The sequence below is a fragment of the Euprymna scolopes genome, chromosome 10, assembly GCF_053919585.1.
Source record: "Euprymna scolopes isolate OS-2025 chromosome 10, ASM5391958v1, whole genome shotgun sequence".
In the NCBI taxonomy this organism is placed as follows: domain Eukaryota; kingdom Metazoa; phylum Mollusca; class Cephalopoda; order Sepiida; family Sepiolidae; genus Euprymna; species Euprymna scolopes.
In genome coordinates this window covers 155700990-155723300 of record NC_136491.1, presented here as the reverse complement: position 1 = coordinate 155723300, position 22311 = coordinate 155700990, and the positions used below count along the sequence as shown (strand labels likewise).

The following is a 22311-nucleotide window of genomic DNA, read 5'->3' as shown; positions in this document are numbered from 1 at the left end:
GTACTATAGTAAATTCAAGAGCGAGTTGATGCAGTGATTGCAGGTGAGTAAATGACTTACTGACTAGATGGTTTTCTAATGAATGATAAAAAATATGTTTTTATTTTTTTGTATAGTTTTAAAGGTTAAAAACTTCAAAGACTATATATATATATATATATATATATATATATATATATATATATATATATATGTATATATACCATACTGTGGGATAATTGTGCCAAATCCGGGGGTAATTGCGCCAAATAAAAAGTGCTTTTTATATGTGTGGTTATCAAAAAAGCACTTTTAACTGGTTGGCGCAATTATTACCCCAGACTTGGCGTAATTACACCAAAGTACAGTGTATATATATATATATATATATATATATATATATATATATATATATATATATATATATATAACATTGATGGTGTGTGTGCGAAATGTCTCCAAAGTCGTCTCTGAATATTTTGTCTTCAGACTTGAAACTTGATATATACGGTATTTGGATCTCAGGAATACTTTTGACTTGTTTTTTTAACCTGTATAAATAGCTGCTAAAGGGTCAAAATTGAAATTGAAAAAAACAAAAACGGTTGATCCTGACAGGAATAAATTGAATCACGTATATATACATTTTTAGCTTGAAGTCGCTTAATTTTTAGATTTTTTTTTTATCTATTTATTTTATCAGACATTTCCAGCTATACCATAGCTGGAGATCTTGTGAAGTAAACCTTTATGCCATATCCTATCAAAGGCCTTTGATATGTCAAGAGCAATTGCCCTAGAAAGGTTGCCTCTGTAGAGAGATTCGCTAATCCTATGAGATGTAACTGCAAGCACATCTGCTGTAGATCTAGCAGAACGGAAACCATATTGTGAGTGAATGGCTCTCGTCTTGGGTAGACCTCAAGTTTTGACAAGCTTCTGGGCTTGACCTTTACTCCTGACCTTAAGTGGAATACGTACATCAAATCAGTTGCCAAGGCTGCTGGAAAAATGGTGGGATCCTTCTATCGATCCAGTAGATATCTCACTGCTGATGCAATTCTCTATCTATATAAGAGCCAGGTACGTCCAAGGATGGAATACTGTTGCCACATCTGGGCAGGAGCTGCTAGAAAGGACCTGTCCTGCCTTCGTGGCCTCGTGGGAGATGTCCTTTTCTCTTCGTTGCAACCTCTATCTCACAAAAAAGATGTTTCGAGTTTGTCGCTGCTTTATCGTTATTTTCATGGAAAGTGTTCAACTGAGCTTCAATCTATGGTCCCCCCTCGCCAAACTTTCACAAGAAACACTCGTCTAGCTGAAAACACTATCAATAATTCCCCCCACACTTTATCTGTGCCTAAACCTAAACGTAGATTCCATGAACAAAGCTTCTTTCTTAGAACTGCACGACTGTGGAATTGTCTTCTGTTTTCCTGCTTTCCAACTGTCTATAATAGGATTGTCTTCAAGTCCAACGTAAACAAGTTTCTGATGAGTCGTTCCACTTAAGTTAACAAATTTACCCAACTTCCATTACTATCGATTACTACATTGCCCTTTTGACTGCTGTTCACTCTTTAACACTTATCCTTGAGTGGCCTCTCGACCTTGATAAGTGGTGACGCCTATGTAAAAAAAAAAAAAATCTAACTAGAGTCAGACAATAATGACGAAGGCTGAAGTGCTAAATAATGGCTATAGCTGGAGCACTGAATATTTTGGTTTTGATTGCAGCTGATGGCATCGAAGTCATTTTTTTTTTAATTTGAAATCATTACCATATATGTTAGGTACAATTTAATAATCAATATAGATTTTTTTCTATAATAATAAATGCTAGTATATATATATATATATATATATATATATATATATATGTATATATATATATATACACTTTTATTTATTTTACATAGAGGTTTACATGTCGCTACACATTCATGACCATTTTTCAGTCAGCTACTTACAAGTAACTTCAGGCCTTATTGGAATTATTAAAGAGTCACTAACGGGATGCCCTATGATTGGATGAAAAACAAAGAATCATAGGCCTCCATTTTAGATCACGGGAGCGTTTTTTTTTTTTTTTTTTTTTTCGAATTCTCTACCTCTTTCGCTTTCGGGTCCCTGAGGAAGACACGTGTCTGTCTGCTCTCTCGGGCATTCAATTTTCGAACGCAAATGCAGCACCAAAAAACTCAATGTTTCCTTTTTTTCCTCAACCCGGCCAGAACTCCATACGAAACATTCATCGTTAACTGGACGAATGCTCAGATAAGTTCCGTAAAACGCGACGGTTTTTGCAAGGAAAGATTTTTCCTGCTTTCTCTTTCCTTTCAATACAAGTTTTATAACGATTTTTAATTGGGTTTATGTCCCATTCTTCTTGTCAACGTCACATTATCTTGTTACCATCTACAGTTGGGAAAATCCCAACACTGTTCTTAAAATGGATAAATCCCGATTATACATTGGTTATCCTACTGAATCACATTTCCTATAACTTTGAAACAAGAATCAGACAACATGTGCCTTCAGGTTTCCATAATATAAACAAATTCAAAAATAAAAATATAATATAATAATGTATAATTATAATTGTAATAATAATAAGCTTGATTATAATAGTCAACAGAATTGAATTATGTATGGTTTTCAATTAAAATCAATCGATTAATTATAATAATCGTAATGATCAATCGTTTTTTTAAAGCTTAGTTTAGTTTCGTACATGCAAACATGTATAATAGTTTATAATTTGTTGATGTTATTTTCATAAGTGTGTATACACAAATTAGAATTAATAAATTTACTAATTATTAAATAGAACTTTTTGGTAGAAGATTCATAAATTAATGTAGATTGTTAGCACGAATAGTTGGCTTTAATAACTTTGTTTTATAAAATTCAAAATGGCGTAATGAAAACATATTAAAGGTATATGCAGCGTCTCTTCCAATTTTCGGATTTTAATCATGTCAAATCACACTTCATTTCTTTTTGACGGATTGTTGCTATTTCTTCTGATGAGTTAAGGGCATAATAGATTCATGGATTGATATAATAATTAAGTGATGTATTTTGCGCTACGAAACAGATACTGTCAAGAATTGTATAAGTCAACTGAATTAAAGGATTTTTTTTTTTACATGAAGTTCTTCACTTATCAAGGCCCAATGGCCACTCGGGGATAAGGGTTATTGTGTGTACAGTAATCAGTGGGATAGTGTATCAATAGTATTGGAGAATTGATAAGGTGTCATTACTTAGGGGGCGGTTCATCAGGAATTTGTTTGTGTTGGACTTGAAGACATCCAGGTTGAAGTCGAGAGGGAAACAGGCAAGCGGAACAGAGTTCTACAGGCGTGCAGTTCTAAGAAAGAAGCTTTGTTCATGGAATCTACATTTTGATGTAGACACAGATAAGGAGTGGGGAAAATTATTGACGGTGGTTTCAGCTAGTCGGGTGTTTTTTGTAAAAGATTGACGAGGGGGGACCAGAGAATGGAGCTCAGACGAGCACTTGCCATGGAAATAACGATAGAACAAAGACAGGTTCGCTACGTCTCTTCTGTGGGAGAGAGGTTGCAGGGTTGAGAAAAGGGCATCCCCACCAAGCCACGAAGTCTATTTTGTACTCTGTCAAAGCAGGATAGGCTGTTTTTAGCAGCTCCCGCCCAGATGTGGCAGCAGTACTCCATCTTTGGACGTACTTGGCTCTTATATAGATAGAGAATTGCATCATTAGTGAGATATCTTCTGGAGCAGTAGAAGGATCCCACCATTTTCCCAGCGACTTTGGCCACAGACTTGATGTATGTGTTCCATTTAAGATCAGGAGTAAAGATCAAACCTAGAAGCTTATCAAAACATGGGGCCTCCCCTAGACGAGAGGCATCCATTTCAATTGATGCCATATGGGGATCAGAGTGTTTATGATGTAGAGATAGAAGCTTGGTCTTAGATGCATTAAAGGTGACCAGCCACCTCTTTCCCCACTGTACCATGCGCTCAAGATCAGAGGAGAGAGAATCAGAGAGAACATCATCATTTACGGCCTTGATGTGTTGCCATAGATGGTCGTGTCATCAGCATAGATGTCAACGAAAGATTTTAGTATGTGTTTTGGGAGATCATTGATGTAGATCAGGAAGAGAGTTGGGCCCAGTATGGACCCCTGAGGGACTCCACCATTAATACTGTGGGCCTCTGATTTCTGCCCATCAACCACTACTCTTATGAGCCAATCAGAGAGAAATGATTTAATGATAGAGAAAACATTTCCAGTTATACCGTAGCTGGAAATCTTGTGTAGTAGTCCTTTATGCCATACCTTATCGAAGGCCTTTGATATGTCGAGAGCAATTGCCCTATAAATGAAGCCTTGTTGAGAGATTTGCTAATCCTATGAGATATAACCGTTAGCACATCTGCTGTAGATCTAGCAGAACAGAAACCATATTGCGTGTCGCTAAGAAGGTTATTTCTGCTGAGGTGGTTGACCTTCTCTATACACAAGAGACTTACTTGTCTGTACTGAGAGGGAGATGACTTTTCACCTGAATTCTTAAATACAGGGCATACTGATGAGGTTTTCCAGGGTGTTGGGAAGCACTTCTCCTTAAGACAACGCTTAAACAGTTTTGTAAGTATGGGGGCAAGTTCTGGTTGTAATTTTTTTAACACTATAACTGGAATACCGTCAGGACCAGTTGCTTTACTGGAGTCAAGGTTCTTGATTAGCTTGGCGACTTCACGCACAGATATTTGTATGTTGCATAGTGTGTTGTCTGTTATAGGAGGGAATATGGGGAGTTGATAGCCTTCATCGCACAAGGTAGAATTTGCTGCAAAGTTTTTGGCAAATAGTTTGGCCTTGTCGGATGCTTCTAATTATATTTATTATACGTCCAGTCAACAAGGGCAGACAATCGACTTTTCACCCATTCCAGCAAGCGAGTAGTTTCCAAGATATGGTTGTTTGGTTGTTTTTGTTTTACGGCATATCAACCCTTTTCAGGTTATTTAACTTTATTCAATTTTATTCTTTAGAAAAAATAATGCAGGAATTTTATCAAACAAAGTCACTTTCGTTTAAGAAAAAAAAAGGAAGTCAACTTCATACCCGATGTATAATTTGGATTTTTTAAAAAATAATAAACGCGTTTTCCTATATATTTTTATGCTTATTTGCTAGGTAAATGTTTAAACATTCTTGTTTCTTGTGACAGCTGGTACCATTTTAGCTGCGTAGGAGTTAATCATCAAGATACCTTAGGGGAGTGGTTTTGATCAGTTTTCAGATCAGTCCATATAGTGGAAATTAGCTTATGTCTGGGTGCATGAAAAGTTTGAAGTTTAAACTGAAGATTGACAACAGACAATGGCACACACAGATTGATATTAAAATTTAAATTTCCTTAATCGCCAGTTTTGATAAATAATGATATTTTCCCAACAAAAGGGGAAACTTGACCTCGAAGGGCAGAATATCAGAATTCTGTATCCTACCTCTGGTTCTAATTAACCCATCAAAGAATAACCCTAGGGCAGTAACCCTAGGGGGAGGCACTTTCCCGAATGGTTCTTTAAAGTAACCTAATTCCAGAGGGAAAGCCTCTATTTGCATATTAGAATTGTCAGCACTACGGTGACGTAACAAATCATAAAATTTCAACACTTTTTCTAAGACGTTGATTGCCTTAGATAAGCTGGAATACCATGTAATATCCAACGGGAAGGTATTTTCAGAAGGACGTGCTTTTTTTATTAGTTTCGTTTAGATAAGGTAAGGGTGAGATTGACCAATCAATGCCATCTCTATTTAGCCATTCCGGACCATACATCTAAAAATTGAATAACTGGGAAAATTTAGAAGTATTGATACCTCTAGTAAGAAGATCTGCCGGATTTTCCGACAAAGAAACATATTTTAATTTCGGTAGAATGCCAAATTTGATATTAATATCTTCTGAAAAATTTTGGATCTCTGCGATCCTGTTTTCAATAAATATATTTTCCTTGGATCCTTTACCGTTGAGGATCCATGAGAGGGCAACTTGGGAATCAGATATCAGGAAAAAATTATCAATATTAAGGGGCCCCAGAGCGCCTAAAACTTGCAGGGCTACCTTAAGAGCTAAAAACATAGCCAATAGTTCCAAAGTGGGAAGTGACTTCCCCTTAATCGGGGCTACTCTGGCCTTTGCAAACAACAGAGAACAATTCACTCCCTGTTTCGCATACAGGGTGAATCCGTACGCGTTTTTCGATGCATCACAGAAACAGATAAATTCGACAGACTGATTTTCCGACAATACGCGCCTGGGAAATTCAAACTTCCCCAAGTCATTTAAATCCTTGGCATGGGTTTGCCACAGCTTATAGAGTTCTTTGGGTATCCGCTCATCCCACGACAACTTGCTTTTCCAGATCGAACTGACAATGATCTTCCCCTGTATCGTGATAGGGAGTAGCATAGACAAAGGGTCATACACTCCTGATATTTGCGAAAGAATCCCCCGTTTGGTATTAACCTCGGGGTCCACTAAAGTGGGAGAAATTTTGAACGTGTCCCAAACAGGATCATATAAGTAACCCAATACCTTCTCAAAGGCTGGGAAGGGAGAAGAAATAGTTTCATCCTCCAACATTGTTTCTTGTATCTTAGAACAGTTGGAATTGCAGGATCGTAAATCGAAGCCTGCCTCTAACAGTCTACTACGAACATTATTATAAATAGCAAGTAGGGACTCTCTGTCACAACTGGTAGTGACGAGATTATCCACATAAAATTTGTTGGAAATAGCATGCGATGCTGCATCCTTGGCATATTTTTCCGCATGGAATTTCAAAATGAAGTTCAGAATGAAGGGGCTAGCATTGAACCCAAATATAATTGTCTTGTACCTATAATACATAATTTGTCACCTTTTTTAAGGAAAAAACAAAATCTGTTTCTATCCTCTTCCGACTTAAGACGAATTTGCAAAAATGCCTTTCTTATATCACTAAGAAGGACATATTCATTTTTCCTGAATCCCAGCAATAAATCCAATAATTTGGCAGATAACTTCACGTCCATGTAGGCAGCGTCATTAATTGACATCCCCTCTCGACGTTTTAGTGAGCAGTTGAATACGGGACGAATTTTTGTCGTCACTCCAGTTCCCTCCTTAATAACGGGTCTATGTGGAACCCAAATATAATCTTCATACTTTCCAGGTGGGACGAAAAACTGCTCCCCTATTCCACATTCCTCATAATCCTCAAACACTTGGAGGAACTCATTATACATTCCCTTTCTTTCTAAGGACTCTGCCACTTTGTCCATTCAAGGAAGTCACAAAGTTACTGTTTACCAGTGGGATCCTGTCATGATACCATGGTAAGTCTACGTGATATTTTCCCTTCTCCCATATGATAGAGTTTTTGAACTCTTCTATTTTTTCCTTGTCCACAACCGACAACTTAGCCTCTTCTTTAATACCTAATGAATCGAGACTGAGCAATGTTTCAACCCCACGCTCGACCGTGGACTCGGAAAAGAAAGGCTTCAAACTGTCCTCATAAGAGAGTGTCGGATTTAGCAAATAACTGTTGGATTGCGGAAGTGATTTTATAATCGAAGGGAGGCGATTCTGCCTTGTGCAAATCTTTTTTTTTTAAAAATGTCGGCTCTCGCAAAACGGAATTGTGAATTTTTCATGCCGCCATGCATTTCCATTAAGACACTCAACAAGTTTGTAGATCCTTTAACTTGCTCAGAAGGTCCAATCTAATAATCCCCATAAGGTAGGTTCCATTCAAATTTTTATATCCGGGATATAGCCGGAAACCTTCCTGAGATAAGTTATCAACAACTTTATTGAAGTTATCGACTTCGAATTTTAAATTTAAATTTTGGGAGAATATAGCTGCAAATTTAAAGGGGTTTTGATTCCCCAATTTGATCGATATGTAGCACTCCTTCAATTTTAAGGAGGCACTCCCGATAAGTGTGTTCACCGCCATATTGACCTTCTTCTGGTTTATGGGTTTATCAGAACACAATTTACTGAGAATTTTCTGGCCGAAAAACGAATGTTGTGACCTAGTATCTATTAAACAGAAGAAATAGACTGGTCGTCCGTGTGCTTCATAGATGTTCTGATGACGAGAAAAATACTATTCTGTAATTCAGAATATGTAGTTCGGCCCACAAAGGTTTTATTTCCTTTAGGAGACATGACGGTAAAATGGGTTCTCAACCCACATATCACACACGGGTAAGGAAAACCCTTACTACTACAAGGTGCCTCTGCATACTCACCTAAACACCGAGTACATAAATTTAACTGTTTAGCCTTTCGACACTTTGCTTCAAAGATATGAAACTTACTACAGTTCTTGATAGAATGATCTGTAGCATGGCACAGTTTACAAGATAAAGTGGCACCCCCTTCTCTTGGGGAAGAAGATGCTATCTTGGCTTTCATCTTAGGTGAAGAAGGCGCCATTTTTGTCGCGCAATTTTCCCGACGAATCTTGAGCGGGGTGGCTAATAGGTATTCCATTACTTCAAATACATGCGACATAATATTATTTAGTGAAGGGTATCTTTCTCCACTTCTATTCATCAACTCTCTTCTAATGGCATTAGGACACTTAGCAAATATTATGTGAGCTATCACTGCCCCTGAGGCGCCACTTTCAGTAAAAAAATCAGTCCCATAGGACTTACCGAGCTCAGCCAAATTTCTCTTAACTTTTTCGAGAAACGACTTCAAAATTTTAAAATCCGTTATAACAGACGGAGGAGGAATAATTTCCTCAAATATCTGATTTTTAATCAAATCAGGGTTCAAATATTTTTCCCTTAACAATTTTAGAGCTACATCATAATTATCTGCGGTTATATCTAGACTGGGGATTACATCAAATGCATCACCCTCTAGTTTCGATTTCAACGCTTTTACGTTGCAACATTAAAAAAAAATATTAAAAAACACAATGTTTTTCCACAAACGGCTAAAATAATTCACGCGAACTTTTTCGAACATGATTGCTAGGAATGAACGCTGTCCACACTACAAATTTCTAGTTCTTTCAACGGTTTTCTTTTTCTTTTTGATACTTTTTTGTGACCAAGAGCGGAAGTCTGCTTGAAATATAAAAAATAACAATAAAAATATTAATAGCAAATTCATTATGTTTTACATTGACTCATATATACATATATATATATATATATATATATATATATATATATATATATATATCAATAGCAAATTCATTATGTTAGACATTGACTCATATATATATACATATATATATATATATCAATAGCAAATTCATTATGTTTGACATTGACTCATATATATATATATATATATATATATATATATATATATATATACTTCCTTGTTGCATTGTTGCATAACCGATATTAATGTAACCAACTTATATATAACTAGAAGAACATTAATTACACATAATAATAATCTGTGAACAAGGAAAATAGAATAGATAATTTTGGCATTATTATGGGATGTCCAGATTTGGCACAAATCACCAATTTGATGGGGCTTTATATACTAAGGGAATTGCATCAAGATAATCCTGAATTATTATTAGGGCTATATAGGGACGATGTCTTGCTTTTTATTAATTACAACCTCTGGAACTAGTATGGAGGGGAAAAAGCGGCAGAAATTTTTTCAGAAAATAAATCTTAAAATATCTATTGGCATCAATCAAAGTGTAGTTAATTTTCTGGATAAGTCTGGAAACTTATTTAAGGTACCTCGTATCTTAAAATATCTATAAATATAAATCAAAGTGTAGTTAATTTTTTGTATATTACATTGCGTTTGGAAACCGAATCATAATTTATTGCACATAATAATTCTAACCATCTAACCATCTAAAATCTATTTCTAAAAGAATTAATGAACTATCAAAGAATGAACAGAATTTTAATAAAAAAATATGTCATACCATAATGAGGTTCCAAAGATAAAATTAGTTTTAATAAATAAAAAAAATAACTAACTGAAGCCCCAAAGCATCTGGACTTAATCAATATGGTTGCATATCATATAATAGGCTTATGACAAAGAATTGGATAAAAAAAAATGACTAGTGGCATTACAAATGAAATCGAATTATCAAATGATGAATGTGAGGATTCTAGGCAAACGCAATACAAACAATAAAACAAAGAAAAATAGATGACGATCTGCTATGTGGTTTTAATCCACCATGTAGGAAGCATATTTTATCGAATTTTTTTTTTTTATTACATTTTCACCCAAAACAAGGCACATTGCCACTTTGATATAGGGGGCTACTATCAGGGACCTAAGTTGCAGGAGTACTATGTAGGGAGTTTAGTAGCAAGATGTCTGTTCACATTACACTTGAACTTCTGCATGTCAGTACACTTGGGGAAGCAAGAAACCGGAAGAGAATTCCAAAGTCCTGCATTTCTGGGGAAGAAACTATTAGAGTAGAAGGCTTTCTTAGATCTAGGGATCTCGACTGTGTAGGGGTGGGACTTTGCTGCTTGTCGGGTTTGTTGGGGGTATTTTCGTCTAGGGAACTTCTAAAAAATAAAAGCCAAGTACGTCCAAGGATGGAATACTGTTGCCATATCTGGGCAGGAGCTGCTAAAAACAGCCTATCCTGCCTTGACAGAGTACAAAATAGACTTCGTGGCTTAGTGGGGGATGCCCTTTTCTCTACTCTGCAACCTCTCTCCCACAGAAGAGACGTTGCGAGCCTATCCTTGTTTTATCGTTATTTCCATTGCAGGTGCTCGTCTGAACTCCAATCTCTGGTCCCCCCTCGCCAATCTTTCACGAAAAACACCCGTCTAGCTGAATCCACTGTGAAAAATTTCCCCCACTCTTTATCTGTGCCTAAATCAAAACGCGGATTCCATGAACAAAGCTTCTTTCTTAGAACTGCACGCCTGTGGAACTCTGTTCCGTCTGCCTGCTTCCCACCGGACTACAACTTGGATGTCTTCAAGTCCAACATTAACAAATTCCTAATGAACCGCCCCCTTAAGTAAACACTTCATCAAATCTCCGCACTAACGTAATGTACTTGCAATAATCCTTATCCCTGAGTGGCTTCCGGGCCTTGATAAGTGGTGATCACTGTGTAAAAAAAAAAAAAAAAAAGCATACATCATTAAAATACTTGTAAAACAGGCAGAGGGATGCAACATTACGTCGGTGGGACAGAGGCTGAAGTTTAGATGACAGTTCGGGACCTATTAGGTTGGCTACTCTCTTTTGAACCCTGTCCAGGAGCAAGAGTCTAGTAGCAGATGCACCAGCCCAAATGTGACCGCAGTACTCCATACATGGGCGAATGGTAACTTTGTAGAGGTACAGGATACTTTCAGGCGTAAGTAACTTTCTAGCACGATAGAGAGAGACCACCTTCTTTGCAGCAGCCTTAGCAATAATCTCGATGTATCTATTCCAACTAATGTTTCCTGTGAACGTTAAGCCAAGGAGCTTGAACGAAGTGCTCTCAGGTAAAGTATCGCTAGCCATAGCTATTGGTGGTTGGTAAGGTTTCATGTAATTATTAAAAGAAACGAGCTTTGTCTTGGCAGCGTTGGACGTTACCATCCATTTATGACCCCATTCCATTACAGACTGAAGGTCTTCCTCTAGGGTCTCCACCATTACCTTATGTGCTCATTAGTTTTTCCCACGTGCCTGCTATAGAGCGTGGTGTCGTCAGCAAATATACCCATCTCAGAGACAATTTTATCAGGCAAGTCATTTATGAATATCAGAAATAACAAAGGTCCAAGAATCAATCCTTGAGGTATACCTGCATTTATATAAAAAATTTTTGGACGTACACCCATCGAGGACAACCTGGATTCTTCTCTCATTTAAGAAGAATCTAATTATGCTAAGCATTCGTCCAGTAATATCATAGGATTTACTTTTCATCAGAAGACCATTGTGCCATACCCTGTCAAAAGCCTTAGATATATCAAGGGCTACTGCCCCGCCCTCTCCTGCCTTATCCAGTGCTTGATAAAAACGTTCAGAGATTACAGTTAAAATATCTGCAGTAGAACGGACTTGCCTAAATCCATATTGATGGTCTGACAGAAGTTTAGCTTGATTAATTAAGGTGGTGGACTAGAGCTTGTTTGATTAAGGACTCAAATATTTTGGCGAAAAGAGGGAAGAGGCTAATTGGACGATAATTTACGAGTTTTTGTAAACTGGTACCACAGAAGCAGTTTTCCAGCAGCCAGGAAAACAAGATTCGTTAAGGCATTTGTTAAAGAGTTTAGAGAGAACAGGAGCGACCTCAGCAGAGCATTTTTTTAATAGCACAGCCGGGATGAGGTCAGGTCCACATGCTTTTGAGGTGTCTAGGTTTTTTATAATATCATGTACTTGGGAAGGCGTGATCTTCAGATCATCTAGCGTAGTTTCTGTCTGCAGAGGAAAATTAAGGAGAGAATGGCTTGCTGGGTCCAAGGTAGAGTTTGAGACAAACTGATGGGCAAGCATGTTAGCTTTCTCAGTTGCTGTGCAAACAACCTCATGATTGTTTGATAGTGGGGATATTGTCGATTGCCCATTATTTACTACATATTCCAAGACATTTCATAGTATCATTGATACAGACTTTCTTAGAGATAGTAAATTAGGTAATCTCTTTAATAAAAATACTATTAAACTATCTTTCTCCACTAACAAAGTCTATATGCACCTATAATATGATATAATAGGATTTTATAAGTTTTATTGACTCGAAGCCTTTATGGCAACTGTTAATATGTGTTTTTTAGGAATATTTGAGAATAGATCGAGGGGGTTATATTTCAGAATTGAGAGGAATATATATATATATATATATATATATATAATTATTACTATAATTATTTTTATTAGCTACAGACACTAGTGGTCCATCCTTTTAAGAATCATCAGTGCAGGGAGTCATGATTACCGCTGATTAGGAGATTTGAACCCAGCTACAAAACCATCTCTGACTCCATTAGCAAGGAACAAATTGCTCAACTAACATTAACCACGGCAACAATATGGTTGAATTTAACATGTATATAAAGTGTTCGAGACAGCCAGGAGTAATCATGTGATTTAACAATTTATATAGGGCAAAACTCGAGTCTTGGACTTCCGGTTCTTTCACTGTCATGGCTCTTGTGGGCTGCGACGTTGTTTGGCTGTGGAATTTATTATATACAATCTCTCACATTCTGAAAATCCTATCATAAGTTGCTCGCTTGGTTAGCATTGCTAGATGTCATCATCCTTTCGAGTTAAAACTCCTACTTGTGAGACATTGACTTGGGGTTATTAGCTGGTTGGATGACGTCCCTTGTTGAGACAAAGTAGGTTCATTTCACAGTTGGATTTCGGCGCGGTTTACTTGATTTGTGTTGGTTATGGAAATTCTTGCGTGCAGGGCGTTTACTCAGTTGGTAGAGTGCTTGCCTTGCATGCAAGAGGCTCGGGTTTCGAATCCTGAGTTCGGATGTGTCTAACTGATGAGCCCAAATAGGGCGAAACTCAAGTCTTGGATTTCCGGTTCTTTGACTGTCATGGCTCTTGTGGGCTGCGACGTTGTTTGGCTGTGGAATTTATTATATATATATATATATATATATATATATATATATATATATATATATTTATTTATTTATTTTATTACATTTTCACCCCAAACAAGGCACAGTGCCACTTTAATGTAGGGGGCTACTATCAGGGGTATAAGTTGCAGGGATACTAGGGAGTTGAGCAGCAAAATGTCTGTTCACATTACACTTGAACTTCTGCATGTCAGTACAGTTGGGGAAGCAGAAACCCGGAGGGTTAATCCTAAGTCTAGTAGCTCTAGGGAAGAAACTATTAGAGTAGAAGGTTTTTCTACATCTAGGGATTTCTACTGTGTAGGGGTGGGACTTTGCTGCTTGTCAGGTTTGTCGAGGGTATTTTGTCGATGAAGCACAAGAGCTTGTAGTTCATCAGAGCATTCAACATTAAAATACTTGTAGAACAGGCAGCCAAAATGTGACAACCATAATCCATACATGGGCGAATTGTATGGTGGCCTTGTAGAGGTATCGGATACTTTCAGGCATAAGTAACTTGCTAGCATGGTAGAGAGAACCCACCTTTTTTGCAGCAACCTTGGATTTCCAACTCACGTTTCCTGTGAACGTTAAGCTGAGGAGTTTAAACGAAGTATTTCTATCTTTAGCACTTGGTCGTTGAGAAGGTTTCTTGTAATTATTAAAGGAAACGAGCTTAGTCTTGGCAGCATTGAACATTACCATCCATTGTTGACCTTATTCCGCTACAGACTGGAGGTCTTCTTCTAGAGTTTCAATTATTGCCTTGGATATGTGTTCATTCGTTTTCCCCTCATGCTTCTTATAGAGCATGGTGTCGAGGGCAAATATACCCATGTTGGGGACAGGATGGTCTGCTGTGTGATAGATGACCCTATCTCCATATGTGTAATGGTGGATGTATTTAATGGTAGAGGAATTGAAACGTATTGGATACGCATAGCATAATCTCTGTGCTCCATTTGCCCAGTCGGAATCAGTTATGCCGGTATGGTTATATGAAGAATGTTTTAAATTGCAAGAAGATTTACAAGTCAAGGAAACTTGGAGGTAAATGATTAGATGGGGGTGAAATTTGGCAGTATTTGGACTACTGGAACATGAGAAGCAGAGAACAAGCTTGCATGACATGAGAAAATGTCTCAAGCATTGATTAAGAGAAAAGTGACGTTAAATAATAAGAATAATAATTAGAAGAAGAAGAAGAAGAAGAAGAAGAAGAAGAAGAAGAAGAAGAAGAAGAAGAAGCAGTAATTTTTCTTGGAGAAAACAACAGAGAAATTAAGAATAAAATATGCGTAATATTGTTGACATCTGAAGATTACAAAAAAAAAAAACTTACCTTTTTGTAGAGGACAATCTAGGATTGTAGCAATAAGTGTAGAAATGTGGAGTAATGGATCGCATCCTATAAGAAAAAATTAAATCCAGTTATGTTTATATTTATTTACTAGATAAAAATTGGTGAAGTTTCTTAGGTTAGTAGATGTAGAACACATAAATTAGCAGGTTCACTTCATAGAGGAAGGCCAAGAAGAAAAGCAGGAAGAAGTGATAAGGATGGAATTGAAAGAAAGAAGGATAACTCAAAACCTAGCCAGAGATAGATTAGTTTGAAAGTCAATTTCTAAAAGCTGTCCAATGCATGCCAGTATAGAAAATGAACATTAAATCAACAATGACATCAGCAATGATGATGATGATTATGACATCGACAATGATGATGATGATGAAAGATGATGGGTTATAATGATGATGATGACGACGATGATGATGATGATTTTGAGTAAACTTCGAATTTTATTTCTGCATTAGACTGTTGAATTTTATATGCTCAGAAATATCCTATTCTGAAATAAATGCAAAGAATGTTTTACTGCTGAAGCGCATATAAATATTAAAACCTTTCTAAAAGAGTTTTAAAAAATCATAGCATGCTCCATCTAGAGAGATTTGCTATGTGATTGAGAACAGAATCTCGAGAAAGTTATTCCTCTGCGTCAACATGTGTGAATTAGCAGCTTGTTGGGATCTGGTTCGAACATGTGACTACAGTTCACATATATTTAAGGAGGGCGAAATTGGTCGGAGTCAGTCGAAGCTGCAAATTGAAATACAAACACTTAGTGGTTCACTGGTCAACTCGTTTGCAAGTTGTTGCTACTCGACATGGACTTCTATTATTGTACCTAACAGAATAAATCTATAGGGTGGGAAATCCTTTACGATTAAGACATTTTTTTCCACGTTAAAAAACGACCCTGGTGTCTAAATCTGTCCCGTGGAGAGGCATTGTGAATAGGTACTATGTTTAATGTAACAAAGTTTTAATATCAAAAAAGTAACTGGAAAAAGTTATTTCTGATTTAATTACAAAATGCCCTGGAAAATGTCACTTCTGATTAATTATAAAATGCCCTGGAAAATGTCCGTTCTGATTTTTGCTTGTTTGTTTACTTGCCTCCCCACAAGAGCGGAATTGGACAAGAGGTCGGTTATAAATTTAGGGGGAAACCAGCTCCCCAAAAGGGGCACTCTGGTCAATAACAAAAATAAAAATTGTATCAGTAATGAAGGATTTTCCTCCATTAACCAAGACCAAAAAAGAGGGGATTTAAGTCACTGGAATGCTGAAACTGATACTACACTCAGAAATTCATGTTGAAGCAATGGTTGCCTAATCCCTAACCGTGTTAATATTTTTATGCATTACTTTCGAAAAGCTGCTAAAACAGTTTATGATTTAAACATTACTTTATTTCAAGTATATTTTAAGCAGTGGGTTACGGAATATGAAGTCAGTCCCGGAAATTACTCAAACCGTTTATGATTTAAACATTACTTTATTTCATGTATATTTTTAACTGTGGGGTGGGGGATATTAAATCAGTCCTGAAAATGGGTGAAACCGTTTACGCAATACACATTACTTTATTTAATGTATATTTTTAACATTGGGGGTGGGAAATATGAAGTCGGTTCCGGAAATGGCTGCAACCATTTATGTTTTGGACATTACTTTATTTAATGTATATTTTTAACAGTAGGATGGGAGATAAGAAGTCGGTCCCGGAAATGGCTGAAAAAGTTTACGATTTATACATTACTTTATTTCATGTATAGCTTCAACAGTGGGTTGGGGATTATAAGTCAGTTTCAGAAATGGCTGAAACAGTTTACTATTTAGACATTTCATTATTTCATGTATATTTTTAGCAGTTGGTTTGGGATATAAAGTCGGTCCCGGAAATGGCTGAAACAGTTTACTATTTAGACATTACATTATTTTATGTATATTTTTAGCAGTGGGTTTGGGATATAAAGGCAGTCCCAGAAATGGCTGAAACAGTTTGCGATTAAAACAAGGTTCAAAAGAGAGTCGCAAATCTGATAGGCCCTGAACTGACATCTAAGCTTCAGCCTGTACCATCGACGAAACGTTGCATCCCTCTGCCTGTTCTACAAGTATTTTAATGGTGAATGCTCTGACAGCACTTGCACCCCCACGAAGTGAACACCCTCGTCAAACCCGACAGGCTACTAAATCCCACCCCCACACTGTAGAGATCCCTAGATGTAAAAGATCTTTCTACTCCAGTAGTTTCTTCCCCAGAACCGCTAGACTTTGGAATTCCATTCCAGGTCCCTGCTTCCCAACTGTACTGATGTGCAGAAGTTCAAGTGCAATGTGAACCGACATCAGTCCCGGGATTGAATGAGATGTGCAAATATATACTACCAGAAAGCGTCGGCCAGTATTGAATGAGCTAGGTGGATATTTTGCTACTAGTATACCCAGCGTCGCCCGGGATCAAATGAGATAGGGGAACAATATATATTAGCAGAATATGCGGCGTCGCTCAGGATTGGATAAAATAGGTGAAACATATATACTATGAGAATACCCAGAATTAATTGATTTGTTTGTAATGAAATAATCAGCCCAGGTAATATATCAAAGTTATTATTTAAGTAAGGGGAAGCGACATAGTGGGTTAAAGTTTGGAAAATTATTGTCAAAATTAGTAACATATCCAAGAATTATGAAAAATGATGAAATGTGAGTTACTTGATTGGTGTGTTTGTAATGATATAATTAGCCCAGACAATATATCAAATATATTATATAAGTAGGAGGGAGAGGCATAATGTAGGTTTTTAATTATAAAAATTATTGTCGAAATTAGTAACATATCCAGGATTATGAACAGCGATTAAATGTGAGTTAATCAGCTGTGTGTTTATAATAAAATAGTCAGTCCAGGAAATATATCAAAGTAATTATGTTAGTAAGAGAGGGCGATAAGGATGGTTTAAATTATGAAAAATAATTGTTGAAATTAGTAACAGATCCAAGAATTATGAAAAATGTAATATGTTATTTAATGCATTAGTGTGTTGGCAATGAAATAATCAGACCAGACAATATATCAAAGTTATTATTTTAGTAAGTGGGGCGATGATGTGGGTTAAAATGATGAAAAATGATTGTCGACATTATTAACATATCCAAGAATTATGAAAAATGACAAAATGTGAGTCAATTGATTGGTGTGTTTGAAATGAAATAATCATCCCAGATAATATATCAAACATATTATTTTAGTAGTGGGGGGGGGGGTTGATAATGTGGGTTAAAATATTAAAAATAATTGTCGAAATGAGTAACATATCCAAGAATGAAGAAAAATGATGAAGTGTGAGTTAATTGATAGTTGTGTTTTTTATGAAATAATCAGCCCAGACAATATATCAAAGTAATTTTTTAGTAAGAGAGGGCGACGAGGGTGGTTTTAATTATAAAAAATTATTGTCGAAATTAGTAACATATCCAAGAATTACGAAAAATGATGAAATGTGATTTAATTGATTGGTGTGTTTATAATAAAATAATCAGCCTAGACAGTATATCAAAGTTATTATATAAATAAAAGGGAAGGAGATAAGGAGGGCTTAAATTATGAAAAATTATTGTCGAAATTAGTAACATATCCAAGAATTATGAAAAAATGATGAAATATTAGATAATTGATTGGTGGGTTTGTAAGGAAATAATCAGCCTAGACAATATATTAAAATTATTATTTAGTATAGAGGGAAGGGCGAAAATGTGGGTTAAAATTATAAAAAATGATTGTCGAAAGTAACATATCCAAGAATTATGAAAAATGATTAAATGTGATTTCATGCATTAGTGTGTTTGTAATAAAACAATAAGCCCAGACAATATTTCAAAGTTATTATTTTATTAAGGAGGGGGCGATAATGTGGGTATAAATTATGAAAAGTGATTGTCAAAATTAGTAACATACCCAAGAATTATGAAAAATGATGAAATGACGGTTAATTGATTTGTGTTTGTAATGAAATGATCAGTCCAGCAAATGTATCAAAGTTATTATTTTAGTAAGATTGGGCGACGACGTTGGTTTAAATTATAAAAAAAATTTTGTCAAAATTAGTAACATATCCAAGAATTACGAAAAATGATGAAATGTGAGTTGATCGATGTGTGTATTTGTAATGAAATAATCAGCCTAGACAATATATCAAAGTTATTATTTTAGCAAGGTGTGCGATATGGTGAGTTTAAATGATGAAAAATTATTGTCAAAATTAGTACCATATCCAAGAATTATTAAAAATGATGATCTGTGAGTTAATTGATAGTTGTGTTTTTTTTTTTTTATAAAATAATCAGCCAATACAATATATCAAATTTAATATTTTAGTAAAGGGAGGGGCGATAATGTGGGTTGAAGTTATGAAAAATTATTGTCGAACATAGTAACATATTCAATAATTATGACAAATGATAAAATGTGAGTTAATTTACCGGTGAGTTTGTAATGAAATAAACAGCCCAGGAAATATATCAAAGTTATTATTTTAGTAAGGGGCGATACAGTTTTAATAAAAAAGTATAATAATATGATTGTGCCTTCATTCATGCTGAACAGAACGCTCACAGCATGCCCAGCAACAATATATTACATATGAAAAATGCTGCTGTGGAATTTCCACAGGTCCCGCTAGTTATCATAATTATTATTAGCAGCAGCAGCACCACCACTTGTCATGTAAACCCTTACGCTTGAAATAAAATATCAACAAGTTTCATCAAAAATTCTTCGGAACGTTCTCCTTTAAAAAACAGAATACAAAAAAGAAAAAAAAATTCCAATAAAATATTTTGAATAAATACGTGAAAACTTGAAACATGAAAAAATTCATAAACTCATGAGCTTCATTCGTCCACACAAAAACATGGATGCAAGTCCAGAATTCAAACTAATTAAAAACACAAATAAAGAAAAATCTTTGTTATACATACCTGTCATGGAACGAAAATGTCATATTCCAAAAATCATGTAAATTGATCAAGTACTTTTTTATTATATAGAAAGTTCCTTTTTTTTTCGACTTTTAACGATTCCAAGTATACTGTTGACATTAAAAGGTTGATTTTAAAATCTCGGTAGTTCGAATCGAGTTGTCTTCTCGTATTAAATATAGCAGATCAAAATACATTGTCTCGCTTCCTCATAAAATTTGATTTTCTTAGTTAAAAAGAAACGAATAAATAAGTAATAATAATAATAATAATAATAATAACTACTCGAATAATTTATGTGATTTTGGGAATATGATGCTTTCGTTCCGTGAAAGGTATGTACACCATAAAGATTTTTTTCTGTATTTTTTTTCAGTACTTGTACAGCTTAATGAAGACATTCAAAAATGAAAATATCGAAAAAAAGGTTATATTGTACGTATCTGTTTTGGAAGTAAGATCTCCGAAAAAAATTTCCCTTAATTTGATCTAGTATTTTTTTTTTTTTTAATTTTTTTTTTTTTTATTTTTTTTTTTACAGCAGAAAAACACATTTTTATGAGAGCGCGTTGAAGTCAGCCATCTTTGAATTTTTTTAACACGCTGCTACGGGGAGATAACTGAATTTAAAGCGCCGACACTTCCTTCTCCCCATCTTTAATATTACCTTTTCTTCCTAAAAATCGAACCTTTTGCTCAGTATCATAACAAATTGTTTTTTCGCTGTAAAAAAAAAAGAAAAAAAAAAGAAAAAGTACTTGAAATTAAGTGAAATGTTTTTCTGAGAACTTCGTTCCATAATGGATACGTACAATATAACCTTTTTATTTTTTTTCGATATTTTCATTTTTTTAATGTCTTGATTAAACTGTACAAGTACCTTTTTTCAATTAGGTTGAATTCTAAACAAGAACCAAAACGTGTACTTACCATCAGCAGCGGTAGCGCTGACAAAGTTAATCCTTGATATCGCAAACCCGATGATAAGGAACCAAATCTTAAAAGACAAAACCCCGGCAGGGAAAGTTTTCATTGTTCTAAGGCGATTTAATTCAATCGAGAATCGCAAAAAAGTCCGTCACTCTGTTTGAATAAAAAAGAAGAAAAGAACAACAACAAAAAGAGAGAAAGAAACATTTTAAGATTAGATAATTTATTTGTGTCGTCTTAATGCTGTTTATTTCGCCTCCAAATATCTGTTATCGAATAAAAAATCGTTTTCTTGGTTTCTTTTTTTTTTTTTTTTTTTTTAACTGACTTCTAATCAGTAATTGACCTATAAATTTCTTAACTTTTTATTTTGAAATAATAATAAAAAAAAAAACCAAACACTTCCTTATCAAAACAGTTCGAGAACATTTTTTGTCCTGATTTCTATTATGAGGAATTCAGCGCTGTTTTACAATTTGTCATTGTGCTGAGGGCGACAATTCTCTTTTACTAAAAGATGCGTTCATTTTTTCATAATTTAGGACGCTCAAACAACTATACTTTTTATTTAATCAAAACATTAAAAAAAACTGCAAAGAATTTTTTAATGTAACAAACTTGATAACATTAATAATACAAAATGTAGTCTTTACGCGGCTATTAAGAGCATCGTGTCTGTTTTCATGATTTACGACGCTAAAACCAACGATATTTTCATTAGACGAAAACATTTAAAAAACAGAAGCTGCGGCAACTTTTGTCTACATCTTTTACGACTACTTTTTTTTTATTATTAAAAAGTAAATGCTATGGAAAGTTTTTTTAAGCATTAATCTTGTGAGATTTTCTCTCACAAGCTTTTTGCCCCTGGCAGACTGGAAGAAAACGAAACAGAAATTACCTTAAGACTTCAACGTAAATTTTATTAAATTAAAAAAGGTTCATGTTGCAAAAGATGCGTCATCTTCAGCTGTCTGCCACTATGGGCGGGTAACGTTCCCGAAGGGAATAATAGTTCGTCTTTGATAAAGGCTGGGTAAAATTCCCACTGACGAAGTAGTGCACAGGTTGGAGTTCAGGTGTCTTCCAGGATGGATACTGCTGGCCGGGCATCCACAAGGAGTCCTTTGAGTCAGCCCAATGGCGAATAAGGCAGGTCAAACCGTAGACCTTAATTTCATCTTGACAGATATCAAATTTTAGCACAAGCATGCAAATATAATTCGCCATACTTAAAGGCGTTGATAGTTGCAATGATAATGTTCTGCTCCACGTTTAGGCATTAAAACGTCTCAAAGCAACAAAGTAATTTTTGCTGCCTCAATTCGAGTGAGAAATCCAGTCCGTCCAACTCTGTGTCTATTTGGATTCTGGCTGAAAAAAAGAATATTGGCGCCAAGAACATCCTTGGCAGTTAGTTATAACAGGCAATTTGATTGGT

General features: G+C 35.5%; 1 protein-coding gene across 1 annotated transcript in view; it reads right to left on the bottom strand.

The window, feature by feature from the left end:
- The window catches only part of LOC145286323 (protocadherin Fat 4-like), a 342844-nt gene extending 321289 nt beyond the window's left edge, over nucleotides 1–21555 (bottom strand). Inside the window, exons 1-2 of the mRNA XM_080135245.1 lie at nucleotides 20871–21555; nucleotides 14949–15014 (exon numbers count right to left, since the gene is read on the bottom strand). Of these exons, the coding sequence (XP_079991371.1) occupies nucleotides 14949–15014; nucleotides 20871–20973 (169 nt within the window). The 5' untranslated portion in view covers nucleotides 20974–21555. The remainder of the gene's footprint in view (nucleotides 1–14948; nucleotides 15015–20870) is intronic.
- Nucleotides 21556–22311: the final 756 nt, after the last annotated feature.